General features: G+C 41.4%; 1 protein-coding gene and 1 long non-coding RNA gene across 2 annotated transcripts in view; both read right to left on the minus strand.

The window, feature by feature from the left end:
- The window catches only part of LOC310646119, a 510,475-nt gene that overhangs the window by 227,188 nt on the left and 267,213 nt on the right, over window positions 1-16,074 (minus strand). The gene's annotated exons all lie outside the window — the stretch shown is intronic.
- Window positions 1-16,074, minus strand: part of TRPC5 (transient receptor potential cation channel subfamily C member 5) — a gene marked incomplete at both ends in the record, with an annotated part of 90,218 nt that overhangs the window by 17,557 nt on the left and 56,587 nt on the right. Inside the window, one exon of the mRNA XM_083371843.1 lies at window positions 13,066-13,388. Within this exon, the coding sequence (XP_083227969.1) occupies window positions 13,066-13,388 (323 nt within the window). The remainder of the gene's footprint in view (window positions 1-13,065; window positions 13,389-16,074) is intronic.

A 16,074-nucleotide genomic window follows, 5' to 3' on the forward strand; every position in this document is an offset into this window, starting at 1 on the left:
CTGTAGAGAAAAAAGGAGGAGGAGGAAGGCGTGTCGGATAGGTTTGCCACCTTGAATTACTTGTAAAAGGAATAAGGCAGAATAGAAGTAATTAAATTAGCGAAATAAAATAAATAAAATAAAATAATTAAAAATGAAATAAATAATAAAATAAAATAATTAAAAATGAAATAAGTAATAAAATAAAATAATTACATTACATTAAATAATAATAAAATGGGAAGGCAGATCTCTGGATATTAAAACAAGCATCCGCAGGGCAAGTCCTGGGGTACGTAACTCTTAATAGAGAAATCTCTCGTCATCTGCTGCATAACTGGAGATTATTTGCAACTGAGAATTGCCTAGCTATCTGCAATCTGCCATAGTTCTTGAATCCAAATTTTCCCCCAAAATATATTTATAATTAGATCAAACCTGGACGCCGAATTAAGGCCTTTTTGCACATGGTCATGTGTGGACAAGATGTTCTTAGCCAAGAGACAGAAGTCTGAACATCTCTCCCAGGTTCATTCTTTTATTATCCCTGTCAACCAAAGCCATGATAAGAAGGACTAACTAGATTTGCTAACGGTTTTAAACACGGACTAGTAAAAAAAAAACACAATGAAATTATTTATCGTGGATATGTAAGGACAAAGAACAGGCTGGCTGACACATTCTGAGCCAACAGAGAGAACCTTAATGAAGTCCATTAGAGAGTATTGTCCAACAGAAAAAGGTTGGGCAAGTCCAAAATAGGCGACAAAAAGAATGCTTTAAACTGTGCGGGGACAATTGGTAACAGCAGAGAGAATTAATGAGTCTGACGGGCTTTGGAGATTATCTGCACTAGAACTGGAGCTGTCTCCTCTTGTTGGCAAGATCACAATTTTTTGCCGGCTTTATCTGAGAGAAAAAACATTCGTTCTTTCTCTTGGGAGACACAGACACAGGCTGTCTGCCTATCTGGTCTTCAGCTGAGGTATTAAGTTGCTCAAACAGAGAAGAAGTAAACAGTTGGTGGGGGGGAAATAGAGACTCTCTTCTCCCTTGATTGCTGGCTGCTCATATTGGTTTCATTTTACACCAACATCGAGCAAGCTACTCCAACCTCAATCTGCAAAAATCACCTTGTAGTGAGATGGGTGTCAAACAAATTTAATAAATGAATAAACTCTCTAAAGATTGGCTTGAACCAGCCCTAATAAGCAGGCATATACATAGAATGAAGGCTACTGCTAAGCTTGTAAGCCGCCCTGAGTCTTCGGAGAAGGGCGGGATATAAATGGAATTAAAATAAAAATAAAATAAATAAATGATAAAAACCCACTAAGAATAGTAGGAAGGGTCATTCAATCTCTTTCTTAATCATGTCTAGCTTTCTATCTGACATTTCTCCTGCAAATTGGATCAGTGGTTGGATTGTGATGGAACTGTAGTGAGAGGTAACTCAGCCCAGATGTGTGAGAGAAAGAGGATGAAGGCAGCCACTCCTTAATGGTTCCCAGATGTAGATGCAGACAGTAGAGTCTTCAGTTTGGCAAGACTTTATCTATAGGTGTGAAACAATAAAGAGCCCAATTTGGAAGAATCTCAGAATAACAGAGCTGGAAGGGACCTTGGAGGTCTTCTAGTCCAACCCCCTGCTCAAGCAGGAGAACCTATACTATTCCAGACAGGTGGCTTTCCAGTCTCTTCTTAAAAACCTCCAGTGTTGGAGCACCACAACCTCTGTTCCACTGATTATTTTAATTGTCAGGAAATGTCTCCTTAGTTCCAGGTTGCTTCTCTCCTTGATTAGTTTCCATCTGTTGCTTCTTCTTTCTGACAGCGCTTCAAATATTGGAACACAGCCATCGTGTCACCCCTAGTCCTTCTTTTCATTAAACTAGACATCCCAATTCCTGCAACCATTCTTCATGTGTTTTTCCTTTCAGCCCCTAATTTCAGTCCACATGTCATTCTTGGTATTAGGCATTGCAGGATTTAGATAACATCGTGGCTGATGGACAGGTTGGCTCTGTATCGGATGCTTGACTTTGGGCCAGTGTTTGATCTTTGGTAAAGAAATATATGCACAGATCTGAATCAGCCCTATTTGCAGCATCAGTGATCTCAAACAAGCCTTTGATTCAGTCTCCAGGAAGAATCTTTGGCAGACATTTAAGACCACCCACTTTAATAGTCTATCGACTCCTTACCTTTATAAATAAACCACACATTAAAGATCAGACAGAAGACCTAAAATGGGCATTTTTTGGAAGCCATACCAAATAAGAAGGTAAAGTAAATGTACATTGTTCTTCCCACTGCCATTTTAATTATCATATATGGCATCAATTCCATCCTGCGATCTTTAAATAGTTTTTCCCTTCACCAAAAATCCAGAGCTATAGATACAGTTATTCTGGCATAGCTTCCAAGGGGGGGTGGGTTCGAGGAGAACATTGAAGGTATTCTTCCTCAGTTGGGAAGATCACTTGCTGCTGTTTAGCTCTGATCAAATTAAGACCTTGACTTCTTGGAGAAGATAAAATATATTAATTGGGACATGAACCTAGATATGTTTTAAGTACTAGAAGGTTTTGTCCTAGATTTGCAGCACTCATATGTCTTAGAATTCTCAGAATGATCTGGATGGATGGATGGATGATAGAGGAACTAAATTTGTAATCTCTTGGTAAAGCCATTTATGCCCCCAAAGTGGCCATCTGCCTATGTCTATGCAATCACTTTACTATAGAGCCATTGAATCTAAATTTGTGGGGGGAAAGTTGGTATCTATCTGTCTGACTGTCTGTCTAGCTATCTTCATCCATCCATCCATCATCCATCTATCTCTCTTTAACAAATTTATTAAAATAAGATTTTACAAATACAAAGATTTTAAAAACACAAAGAAGAAATAATAATAATAATAATAATAATAATAATAATAATAATAATAATAATAATAATAATAATAATAATAAGTTGGAAGGGACCTTGGAGGTCATCTAGTCCAACCCCCTGCTAAGGCAGGAAACCCTATACCATTTCAGACAAATGGCTGTCCAGTCTCTTCTTAAAAACTTCCAGTGTTGGAGCATTCACAGCTTCTGGAGGCAGGTTGTTCTACTGATTAATTGTTCTAATTGTCAGGAAGTTTCTTCTTAGTTCTAGGCTGCATCTCTCCTTGACTAGTTTCCATCCGTTGCTTCTTGTCCTGCCTTCAGGTGCTTTGGAGAACAGCTTGACTCCCTCTTCTTTGTGACAGCCCCTGAGATATTGGAACACTGCTATCATGTCACCCCTCACCCTTCTCTTCATTAAACTACACATACCCAATTCCAGCAACCGTTCCCTATATGTTTTAGCCTCCAGTCCCCCAATCATCTTTGTTGCTCTTCTCTGCACTCTTTCTAGAGTCTCGACATCTTTTTTACATCGTGGTGACCAAAACTGGATGCAGTATTCCAGGTGTGGCCTTACCAAGGCATTGTAAAGTGGTATTAGTACTTCACGTGATTTTGATTCTATTCCTCTGTTAATGGAGCCTAGCACTGTGTTGGCTTTTTTGGCAGCTGCAGCACACTGCTGGCTCATATTTAAGTGATTGTCCACTAGGACTCCGAGATCCCTCTCACAGTTACTACTATTGAGCAAGGTACCACCTATACTATACCTGTGCATTTGATTTTTCCTGCCTAAATGCAGAACCTTGCTTTTTTCACAATTGAATTTCATTTTGTTAGATAGTGCCCAGTGTTCGAGTCTGTCCAGATCCTCCTGTATCTTAAGAGAAAAGAAAAAGCAAAGAATAACAAGAAAGCAAGAAAAAGAAAGCTATCTAAGGAAACAATTTCCAATCTTCTTTGCAATAGTTGCAAACCTTGTAATTACCAAACCTAGTAATTACCTACCATGCTACCTATCATAGTTCCTTGCTTCCTATAAACCAGAAATTTTAAATCAATAAATCCTGAAGTCAGCAGTTCATTTTTATCCATTTGCAGCAAAAAAAGTGTATAAATGCTTCCAGTCACTTATAAAAGGAGTCAATATAGCGTGTGGCTGTCTGTGCTGAGGTGGAACCAGACCCAGATGAGGCATGACTTAGATGTATATTGAGGTTAAACCTAGTTTTTCACCCAACAAAGGCTGGGCCTTTAAACTTGGTTGATAAGTAATCATTTCCTTAGATGTGCAAAACTCATAGGTCTTCATCTGAGTGATGATCAGGCTAGGAAGCCAAGATACTATAGTCAGAACACAGCAGAAGACTTAAATACAATTAGGGAACCAGATCAATAGGTTCAATCCAGCTAGATCCTTGAACCAACATTTTAAAAAAGTTTCTTTCCTTTGCCATCAAGCTTCGGTTGTTTAACCTCCAAGAGTTTTCAAATGTCGATTGAGGATGATTTCTGAAGCCCTAAAAATATGCTCTGATCGTAATGGAGTAGTTAAGGATTTATTTTATCAATGTTTCTGTATTTTATTCCACCAGTGTTTCTATAGAAACTCATTCAAATGCCTCTTAATTACACTTTTTCCTCTGGGGAAATCAGACAAGTTTTATGTACATTGTATTCTTCTCCAGCTGCGATGACTTCTAATCACCCCCAGAAGGACACCTCAACTAAAAACTTTATTTGGCTGTACCAGGAGATCACTGGCATATTTTAAATGTAAAAAGCTAAATCAACTCCTATCCTGTCTCCTATGGCCTAACGACCTGTGTCACTACAGCTCTGTAATTATTTTCTGTAATGCTGGTCAGTTACTGTGATAATAATTAGAGTGGTAATCCCAATACTCTTGAAGGACTCCATTTGCAAATGGCTAGATTTGCATCTCCTTTGCATCTTGCTGCAGCTACCGCTGATTGCAAATGGACGCTGAAGCCGCACACATCAGGGTGGAGATGCCAGAGGGCAAAATCAGAGGTGATATGAATATTTCTGCTAGGCCTCCATAGGTGTTGATGTTTTCCCCTGTGACTCCACTTTAAGAACAGTTTCCAGGTAGGATACCAGTGGCAAAGATGCTTTGCCAAGAACCCGAGAGAGAAAACATTTGAAAATGAATTATTAACAAATTGACCCTTCCCTTGTCAGTAAAGTACATAGCTGTTCAAGGAGCTGGAGTTTTTCCGAAGAAAGAACAGAGGAAGGCTAAGCTTGAGATGTAACAAGGAACAGGGTGCAGTGCTGGGTTTTTAAGCAACCACCAGCATATGTCCAGGAATGCAGTCCAGAGGCCTCTTAGATCTGATTATTTGGAAGCTGGTTTTTTGGGGGGATGTTCTTTCGGGACAGGCAAAGAGAGAGGAGGCCTTGGTTTCTCTTCAGGGGGAACTTCAACGTAACACGCTCAGAAATGGCATTTGAGTTCACATTGCGAGGCTGGTCCTTCTCCGCGGCCCACAGACATAATTTCTTGTTTTGCAGGTAGTCCATTCTTGGCATGTCATTCCTGCTGGCGTGTCTGTTCAAAGTGCAAAAAAATGGCACTTGGAACCAGGGGTGTTAATCATGACTGTTTCAGCTTTTCAAGGCAGGCAGGCAGAACTTCAGCAATGAGACACCAATGAAAGTGCCGTTGCTGTGAATTCGCTCTGCCTTCAAAGGGGCCCTGCTGCTTCTTTGTTTCCTATAATGCTTCTCTCTCCCTGCCCCCACCCACCCCCACTCCGTTTCCAATGTTAAGCCCCCTCACACTGCATAGTATATTACAGGGCTTGTATTTTGTGAAGTTTTACCTCTGCTCGTGTTCGAATGCTGGCCGGATCATTGAAATGCCGCAAATAGGTTGTTGAGGTGTTTTTTTTCTCTCCAACCATTGATCCTCACCATACAATCATAAGGGTTGGAAGGGACCCAGCCTCCTGCCCAAAGCAAAATCTTCCTGCCATCCAATTGGCTGTGTCTGATCTTTTCTTGAAAACTCCAGCAATAGAGCACCCACAACTTCAAGAGGCAAGCTGTTCTCACTGTCAGGACGTTTCTCCTTAGTTGCAGGACGGCTCTCTCTTCAACTAGCTTCCACCCATTACTTCTTGTTCTGCCCTCAGGGGCTTTGGAGAATACGTTGATCTGTCATACACCCTCATGTACTAGAAGACCGCTCCTAAGCCTTCTCTTTAATGATAATAATAATAATAATAATAATAATAATAATAATAATAATAATAATAATAATAATAATAATAATAATTGTTAAGGAATTTAGTGTGCACCATATGCCTAACAACAACAACAACAATAATAATAATAATAATAATAATAATAATAATAATAATAATAATAAGAAGAAGAAGAAGAAGAAGAAGAAGAAGAAGAAGAAGAAGAAGAAGAAGAAGTTGGAAGGGACCTTGGAGGTCATCTAGTCCAACCCCCTGCTCAGGCAGGAAACCCTATACCATTTCAGACAAACGGCTGTCCAGTCTCTTCTTAAAAGCTTCCAGTGTTGGAGCATTCACCACCTCTAGAGGCAGGTTGTTCCACTGGTTAGTTGTTCTAACTGTCAGGAAGTTTCTCCTTAGTTCTAGGTTGCTTCTCTCCTTGACTCGTTTCCATCCGTTGCTTCTTGTCCTGCCTTCAGGTGCTTTGGAGAATAGCTTGGCTCCCTCTTCTTTGTGGCAGCCCCTGAGATATTGGAACACTGCTATCATGTCACCCCTCACCCTTCTCTTCGTTAAACTACACATACCCAATTCCAGCAACCGTTCCCTATATGTTTTAGCCTCCGGTCCCCCAATCATCTTTGTTGCTCTTCTCTGTACTCTATTAAGCAAGGGGTTATTTTTGGGGGATATCTAAAAACTGTTAAGTGATTTTAATTGCAGTTGTGTCTATGTATGGATTCCGGTTGTAGAACTGCAGTGGGATTTGAGCTTAAGGGCTACCTATGCAAAGCTGCAACTGTTTAGCTGAGCTCCAGCACGAGTCCAAGGCTCGGAAGACTAAACCTCTGGTCCAGGTGACCGACCCACAGTGGATCCTGCAACGTTATCCTGGGACACCTATATTTGCCTTCATTCCTGCCGCTGTTTTCCCTGCTGTTCCAGCTCTCCTCTCTGTGAAAGAAATGGGAGATGTTTCTGTTCTTCCTTTCCACAGTTCCTGAGGAATTAGACCGTTGATCCAGGGAACGGGCCATGCAGTTTAAGAGTGCATAAACAGCAAAGGCGATCTCCTTCATTAAACTCTGATTTTGGCTGCGCTGCTATCCATCCAGACCAGCTTCAGTCTGGAGTAGGAAGATAAAGCTGCACGCCTGATGTTCAGATGTTGGGTGACCCAATTACTCTTCTTGGTGGGTTTATCCTACAATTTTGCCTGAGAAACATGAGACGTGACGAGGGACTTAATCAAAGGAGGTGCTGCCCTTGAGTCTTGAATCTTTACTCTTAATCCTGATATTCTTCAGGTCGGTTGGACCAGTTTTTTTTTTAAATTCCATTTATATCCCGCCCTTCTCCGAAGACTCAGGGCGGCTTACAAGCTTAGTAGTAGCCTTCATTCTATGTATATGCCTGCTTATTAGGGCTTTCACACACACCCCAAGCGGCATTATTACAAAGTCAGCTTAATTGCCCCCAACAATCTGGGTCCTCATTTTACCTACCTCGGAAGGATGGAAGGCTGAGTCAACCTTGAGCCTGGTGGGACGCGAACCTGCACTAATTGCAGGCAGCTGGTGTTACTTAAGGAGGCGTTAGCCCATTGCTCCACCAAGGCTCTTGTTATGGGAGAAACGGCAAGAGGAGGTGTCAGTTCTGCTGAGGGTTAGCCGAGAGATGCCTGCCCCCCCCCCACTCCTACAACTGTTTGTGGAACATATTACCGGTAGTCCTCGGCTTACGTGCACAATGGAGCCCAAAATTTCTCTTGCTAAGCGAGACATTGGTTAAGTGAGTCTTGCCCCCATTTTATGACCTTCCTTGCCACAGTTGTTAAATGAATCACTGCAGTTGTTAAAGTTAGCCACACAGTTGTTAAGTAAATCTGGCTTCCCCATTGCAAAAAGTGATGACATGACCCTGGGACACTGCAACCGTCATAAATATGAATCAGTTGCCAAAGATCAGAATTTTGATCATGGGGATGTTGCAACGGTCTTAAGTGTCAAAAATGGTCATAAGCCACTTTGTTCAGTTGCTGTTGTAACTTTGAACAGTCACTAAATAAACTGCTGTAAATCAAGGACTACCTGTACACCCATACCCACATTAGCTTTTGGCCATGCTGGAACTCAAAAGCCAATAAACTCAGAGTATTTTCCCAAGAAAAGCATGCCCTGTAGGATCACCATCTTCCATTCCTAATCGATATTCAATTTTTATAAAAGTTTTTAATATTTTGAATATGGTTGTTGTATCTAAGTAAACATTGGCCATCCCATTTCAGAACTTAAGTTCTCCTGATTTAAACTCAGACCAATGTATTGAAATCTTTCTTCCCATTCACTTAAAAATGACGCGGGCCATCTGTCCAATTCATTAAGTTAATACCTGCCTTTTCACTGTTATATAAAAGAAGAACAATTCAAGGATGAATGTATTGGATATTAAAGGTTACATTTTAAATCTGTGTATCCTTGCCTATAAATCAAAGAACAAACTCATTTTCTAGGCATCGGAAAGCTGTCTTGTCTATATTTGCTCCTGAAAAATTTTTTGGGGAAATTAGCTGAAATGTATACAGCCATTCATTTATTTTGGGACAAAAGGAAGGAAAGATACAGTATTTCTAAAGACAACAGAAATGAAAATATTGGTTAAAAGCCAGGAGCCCAAAACTGGAGCCAGTGAATGCCTCTCCTCTCTAAGGTTTTGCAAGCACCGCAGAGCTCAATTGCCAAGCAAGCTTTTCCCATCAACCTCTTAGACTTGGAGAATTGATCTGCCAGCCAACTAAGCAAGCAATGCAAAGATTAATGTTACCACCCACAATAGAGAATATGTCTTCTTTAGACATAACTAGCTGAAGAAATACTCTAAATATTCCACTTGTGTGTGCAACACATCACAACACAGAAGCTTCCTTTCCTTTCCTTTCCTTTCCTTTCCTTTCCTTTCCTTTCCTTTCCTTTCCTTTCCTTTCCTTCCCTTCCCTTCCCTTCTTCATCCATTTACTTCCTTTCCTTTCCTTTCCTTTCCTTTCCTTTCCTTTCCTTTTTCCTTCCCTTCCTTATCCATTTACTTCCTTTCCTTTCCTTTCCTTCCCTTTCCTTCCCTTCTTCATCCATTTACTTCCTTTCCTTTCCTTTCCTTTCCTTTCCTTTCCTTTTTCCTTCCCTTCCTCATCCATTTACTTCCTTTCCTTTCCTTTCCTTTTTCCTTCCCTTCCTTATCCATTTACTTCCTTTCCTTTCCTTCCCTTTCCTTCCCTTCTTCATCCATTTACTTCCTTTCCTTTCCTTTCCTTCCCTTCCCTTTCCTTTCCTTTCCTTCCCTTCCCTTCCCTTCCCTTCCTCATCCATTTACTTCCTTTCCTTTCCTTTCCTTCCCTTCCCTTCCCTTCCCTTCCTCATCCATTTACTTCCTTTCCTTTCCTTTCCTTTCCTTCCCTTCCCTTCCTCATCCATTTACTTCCTTTCCTTTCCTTCTTTCCTTTCCTTTCCTTTCCTTTCCTTTCCTTTCCTTTCCTTTCCTTTCCTTTCCTTCCCTTCCTCATCCATTTACTTCCTTTCCTTTCCTTCCCTTCCCTTCCCTTCCCTTCCTCATCCATTTACTTCCTTTCCTTTCCTTTCCTTTCCTTTCCTTTCCTTTCCTTTCCTTTCCTTTCCTTTCCTTTCCTTTCCTTTCCTTTCCTTTCCTTTCCTTTCCTTTCCTTCCCTTCCCTTCCTCATCCATTTACTTCCTTTCCTTTCCTTTCCTTTCCTTCCCTTCCCTTCCCTTCCCTTCCCTTCCTCATCCATTTACTTCCTTTCCTTTCCTTTCCTTTCCTTTCCTTTCCTTTCCTTTCCTTTCCTTCCCTTCCCTTCCCTTCCCCATCCATTTACTTCCTTTCCTTTCCTTCCCTTCCCTTCCCTTCCCTTCCTCATCCATTTACTTCCTTTCCTTTCCTTTCCTTTCCTTTCCTTTCCTTTCCTTTCCTTTCCTTTCCTTTCCTTTCCTTTCCTTCCCTTCCCTTCCTCATCCATTTACTTCCTTTCCTTTCCTTTCCTTTCCTTCCCTTCCCTTCCCTTCCCTTCCTCATCCATTTACTTCCTTTCCTTTCCTTTCCTTTCCTTTCCTTTCCTTTCCTTTCCTTTCCTTTCCTTTCCTTTCCTTCCCTTCCCCATCCATTTACTTCCTTTCCTTTCCTTCCCTTCCCTTCCCTTCCCTTCCTCATCCATTTACTTCCTTTCCTTTCCTTTCCTTTCCTTTCCTTTCCTTTCCTTTCCTTTCCTTTCCTTTCCTTTCCTTTCCTTTCCTTTCCTTTCCTTTCCTTTCCTTTCCTTACCTTTCCCTTCCTTCCCCCTTCCCTTCCTTTCCCTAATAGTTTTCCTTGTGTTTAAGAATGTTTATGTATGTGTGTATGTATGCATATGCACATGGGAGAGAAAGTGAGAGAAAATGCTACATGGATAACCTATCTGGAAACAGAACTAAAGGGCTGTAGCATTTTTACCCTCTATTATAGGATATCAACAGGCCAAAGATATTATCCACTAATGTTAGGACCTTACCTAAAGTCTCTGTCCTGGCTTCTTACCATTTTAGTGACCTTATCCCAAGATACCAATATACATTTTACTTGCTCAACTAACATTTCACCTTCTAACCACTGTAAGACTCTAACCACTGAGACGTGGTGGTGCAGTGGTTAAAATGCAGTATTGTAGGCTAACTCACTATTCAGTGCCAGGAGTTTGATCTTGACCGGCTCAAGGTTGGCTCAGCCTTTCATCCTTCTGAGGCCGGTAAAATGAGGACCCATATTGTTGTGTTCCAAAGGCTGACTCTGTAAACCACTTAGAGAGGGCTGTAAAGCACTGTGAATTGGTATATAAGTCTAAGTGCTATGGCTATTGCTATTCTGCCAAGATAGACTTGCAAATGTCCCATATTCAGAACGGTATAGCCTTGTCCTTCAATGTCTCTTGAATCAATGCCACACTTTTTGCTAATTCCTTTTAATAGATTCACAGAACCTATTAATAATGCTCTCTTAAGGAATTAACCAAGTAGATCAGACATACTTTATATCATTCTTTTTTGACTCAAATTCTACAGACTACTTATAAGGAAATTCATTTCTGGGACTATTCTTCTTATGAAAGAAATGACATCACAGGTGATATAAAGCTTGCTCCATAGGTTTAAGTTGAGTCCTGCTACGGTACTTTAATCGTGTTAAATTTTACAGTTTCTTTTATGCATTTCGCTGTTGCTCTGTTTGTAATGTTTTCTTCACGTTTCCTCCCAAATATTCATCCAATGCTAACACATTTGAATTGGTGTTGTTGTTGCTAGCCTATTAAAGTTACTTGCTTTTTCCTTGCTGACTTTTCCAGTGAAATGTCCAAGGATGTCATGGAGTTTTGCTTAGTCACAATTGCTGTTAGCTCTGGTTTTGATTCTTATGCTGGTTAAGCGCACAACTTTATTTTCATTTCCCACCCCACCCTACCCTATCCCACTCCACTTCACTCCACCCCATCCCAATCCCCCCCCCACTCTACTCTATCCTACTCTGCCTATAATTATCATTAGTGTATGGCGGTATTACAATAGCCAGGAGACCACAATGCTGTTGAAGAATAGTAGCTTGGTTTGCCAACGTACCAGCCCTGTTATAGGACATGCTTACGTGCTTCCCAAGGCCTGCCACAGGAGGACGAGATGGCTTTGGACCAGAGAGAAAGATGGACAACTCTTCCTTCCTTGCTTCACAAATGGGCATCTCAAGTGGGAAGGTTCAGAGCCATCTGGAATCTGACTACCTGCACAGAGCACCAACTCATCTCCACACCAAAGTGGTACCTATCTATCTACTTGCAGAGAACATGCTTTCAGATGGTTAGAGGAACAGAAGCTGAGGGGAGTGATGGGAGTCACCCAGCTGTCCAGAGGCTGGAGACGAGACCATCTCCAGGGTCATTAAGCCATTGAGACATCGCACCTATGTCCTACCTATACTGATATCTGGGAAAGGCCAGTGAGAGATGATGGAAGAGATGCTGCCTAGCAAATGATCAGGTAAGAAACAGAATGGCCCACAGCTGCATAAGGGGAGAGAAAGAAACTCTAACTTATCAGGCTTCGAAAAGGGAGGACAGTAGACTTGTACTTTCAAGACTTGCAAGATTTTGTTGATTTTTATAGATGAAGGAGCACAGTTCTCATTTTTCACTTTGGAAAGGCGTTATTGGATCACAAGGTACGTCACTTTGATCTAGCAGCTTTCTTGCTTTTCAATGGAATAGGATAAAATCTAGCTTGAAAAGAAACATAGACACAAACACAGTGAGCTAGGGAAAAAAACAACAACAGCACAACAGGATCCCTGGTAAAGAAACAAAGGCTGTGTTTTTTTTCTTAAGTGGCCATTTTCTCCAAGCTTGTGAGCATTTCCACATTCATTCTGCAGGGATGGCAGTTCTATTTCTGCATGCTTCTTTTTAAAGGATCTAGCCTCGGTGAAAAGCTACCCTCCAGAAACCCAGCTTAGGACAGTCAGTTCTTGGAGAACAGCTATGCTGTTCTCTGCTTTTTTTCTTTTTCTTTCTTTTTTTTTAAAAAAAGTCTAATAACAGAAATGCCTGGGTGTCTGGTCATTGTCAAAGGCTGGAGTTCAACTTTACCCTTTTCAATATGTTTGTCTGAGATAACTCACACCATGACAATGGAGACCGACACTCACCTATGAACAAAAAAAGGCATATTTTTTTTTGCTACTCCAGATGCTGTGACAAGATATCAGGACTATACGAGAAAGAGAGAGGGAGAGAGACAGACAGACAGACAGACACACACACACACACACACAGAGAGAGAGAGAGAGAGACAGAGAGAGAGAGAGAGAGAGAGAGAGAGAGAGAAAGACAAAGACAGAGACACAACATTCAAGGGCTGGATGCAACAAGGAAATCCAGGTGAGTTAGCCTTACGTGGAAAAGGCATTGTTTTGCTTCTCACAACGGATCCCTTTGCAATTGTTGGGTTCTTCGGAGGCACTCGTCTCATAATAGAAATAAAGCTGGTTGAGTCCATTGGCGAAAGCTAGCAGCACCAGGCAGTAAATGAAGAGGAACTTGAGAATGTCTAGCAGCATACGTCCCAGAGAGATCTGCAGGGGTCCCAGATGAGAGTTTGCTGTAAACAGGGAGATGAGACGCAAGGAGCTTAAAATGTTTGAAATGGCAAAGAGGGCTTCTGCTATCAGGGTTGGGTGCCACATTTCCCATTCCTCCCTTGGACGGGAACCATTGTACTGCAAGAAATAATAGGGGGAGGGGAGGGAAAGGAACACAGGTGAATGCTTGCAAGTCATCTCTTGAAGGCACATTATTTCATGTCGCTAAAGCGTTCTGCTCATTCACGCTCAGTCTCTCCCTCACACGAGTGCATGCAAGCAGGCAGACTACACATATTGCATGAAAATGAAAGGCTTTGCTACCAAACAAAGGGGGTTAAATCCCTCTAGTTTTCTCCCTCCCTCCAAGTCCTCCCCAAACAGATAGTCCTAGACCAGGGGTAGGCCACCTTGGCTCTTTTATGACTCGTGGACTTCAACTCCCAGAATTCCTGAGCCAGCATGGCTCAGCTTGGAAACCTCTCCCTTTCCCCTCAGCATGGCTGGCTTAGGAATTCTGGGAGTTGAAGTCCACGAGTCATAAAAGAGCCAAGGTTGCCTACCCCTGCCCTAGACTAACAACAGTTCATTTAGTGACTGTTCAAAGTTACAACGACACTGAACAAAGTGACTCATGACCATTTTTCACACTTACGACGCTTGCAGCATCCCCGTGGTCATGTGATCAAAATTCAGATGGTTGGCAACTAACTTATAATTATGGCAGTTGTAGATTCCAGGGTGATGTGATCAACTTTTGCGACCTTCCGCCAAACAAAGTCAATGGGGAAGCCAGATTCACTTAACATCCATGATACTAACTGAGCGGCTGTGATTCATTTAACAACTGTGGCAAGAACGGTCGTAAAATGGGGCAAGACTCACTCACTCATCTCTCCCTTCCATTAGAACATAGTCCTGATGACCAGACATGATCAATTATCCCGTGATTAAAGAACAAACCCAAGAAAATCTCCAGTCATTAGGAGCGTGCATGAAATAGGAACTGCATCTTATTTCAAGCTCAGAACAAAACAGTCCCATCAAATGTCACTTTGGAACAATTGAGTTGGCCGGCTTCCACTGGAACAAATCTCAAAACAGCTGAAGCATTTTATTTCAACCTGCACCTCAAAACATCAGCGTCAGAACCCATCACTTTTCTTCTGAGCTCAGCTTAACTTAAAAGGGCCATGGTGATCTCAACACATTTTCAGTTTGAAATAAAGCTGTGTTTGAATTTTGCTTGCCAAGAAAAGCAAGTGGGGCACTTGGGGTGGTGGGTGGGTGAAAGAAAGTTTTGTCTATTATTCTCTAAAGGGAATTCGACAAGATTTATTTGAGATGGGGTGGGATATGTCTCACTGACAGTTGCAATAAATATTTAACACTGTAGTCCTGGGGAATAATTGAGAAATAAGTTATACATTTTCCCTGGGAGGAAAAAATTCTTTTCTGCAACATTTTACTTCTGCTCTGCACCAAATCACCTGTTGGAGGAAACAAACATCTAAAGTGAAATAATGTGATTTTTGTTTCCTCCTTAAACTATCTAAGGAGTTCTGGAGAAGATTAGAACATATCAGCTAAGACACATTTTTCTGGACAATTCTAACTGATCAACGTTTTGGGTGCTCCATCACTGGAGGTTTTTAAGAAGGGATTGGACACCCATTAGTCTGGGATGGTTTGTTTTTTTTAAAATCCCATTTATATCCCACCCTTCTCCGAAGACTCAGGGCGGCTTACAATCTAAAGCACAAATCAATGTGCTTAGCAATAGCCTTCATTCTATTTATATGCCTGCTTATTAGGGCTTTCGCCCCCCCCCCCAAGCGGCATTATTACAAAGTCAGCTTATTGCCCCCAACAATCTTTGTCCTCATTTTACCTACCTTGGAAGGATGGAAGGCTGAGTCAACCTTGAGCCTGGTGGGACTCGAACCTGCACTAATTGCAGGCAGCTGGTGTTACTTAAGGAGGCATTAGCCCACTGCGCCACCAAGGCTCTTGGTGTTATAAGGTCTCCTGCCTTATACCCTGATGATTTCCTGATTAGGCTGTTGTTTGAGCAGTGAAATTCCTCCCACCAACACTAATTTTATTTTAGATAAACAATATGCCTGCAACTTGTTTGAATTGCCTCATTTATCGAAACCACGACAACTAGTATATAAGCAGAGAGTAAACTCTACTCCTTTCTAGCACTGATGACGTTACCTAGATGGGAAATGAAACATCTGCAAGGAAACAACCATGCTCAGAGAGCATCAGGGACCCCACCATTCAACCCTGAGCTACAAATATTCCCGTCTTTTGACAATTATAATAGCAGGCCTTACATGGTGTGGTCCCAATGATTTTGCAACCAACTTCCTCCAAAGAATTATTTTTGGTCATTGCCTAGCAAAACACTGCAGACGTTAAGGATGTAAAGGAATGCCCCACTGAAAGCTGAGCCACAGACAGCAGTTCATTTCAAGAGAAAGCAAAATGGCTGCCATCAATATGGCTGCATCACTGAGAAACTGTCTCTCTAAAAAAAAGAAAAAAAGAAATTATTCTACTCCAGAGCTATGGAGCAGATATTTTGTTTACTTTTTAAGGTCAGATATTTTATTTCTCTCCCCCACCCCCTTTGGGGGAAATACAAATGGATTTGTCTTACCCCTCTGACCAAGACATAAATTCAATTGAGTTATAGGAATGGAGAATACTTAAACTTCTTAAAAAAATAAATAAAAGCAATTCTTTTCCAGCACAGAAGATCTGAAATTGCGTACAAACCCATTTCTATATGACTTCTAATTGTTTCTGACAGCTC

This window comes from Vipera ursinii, assembly GCF_947247035.1.
Source record: "Vipera ursinii genome assembly, chromosome: 12".
Classification (NCBI taxonomy): domain Eukaryota; kingdom Metazoa; phylum Chordata; class Lepidosauria; order Squamata; family Viperidae; genus Vipera; species Vipera ursinii.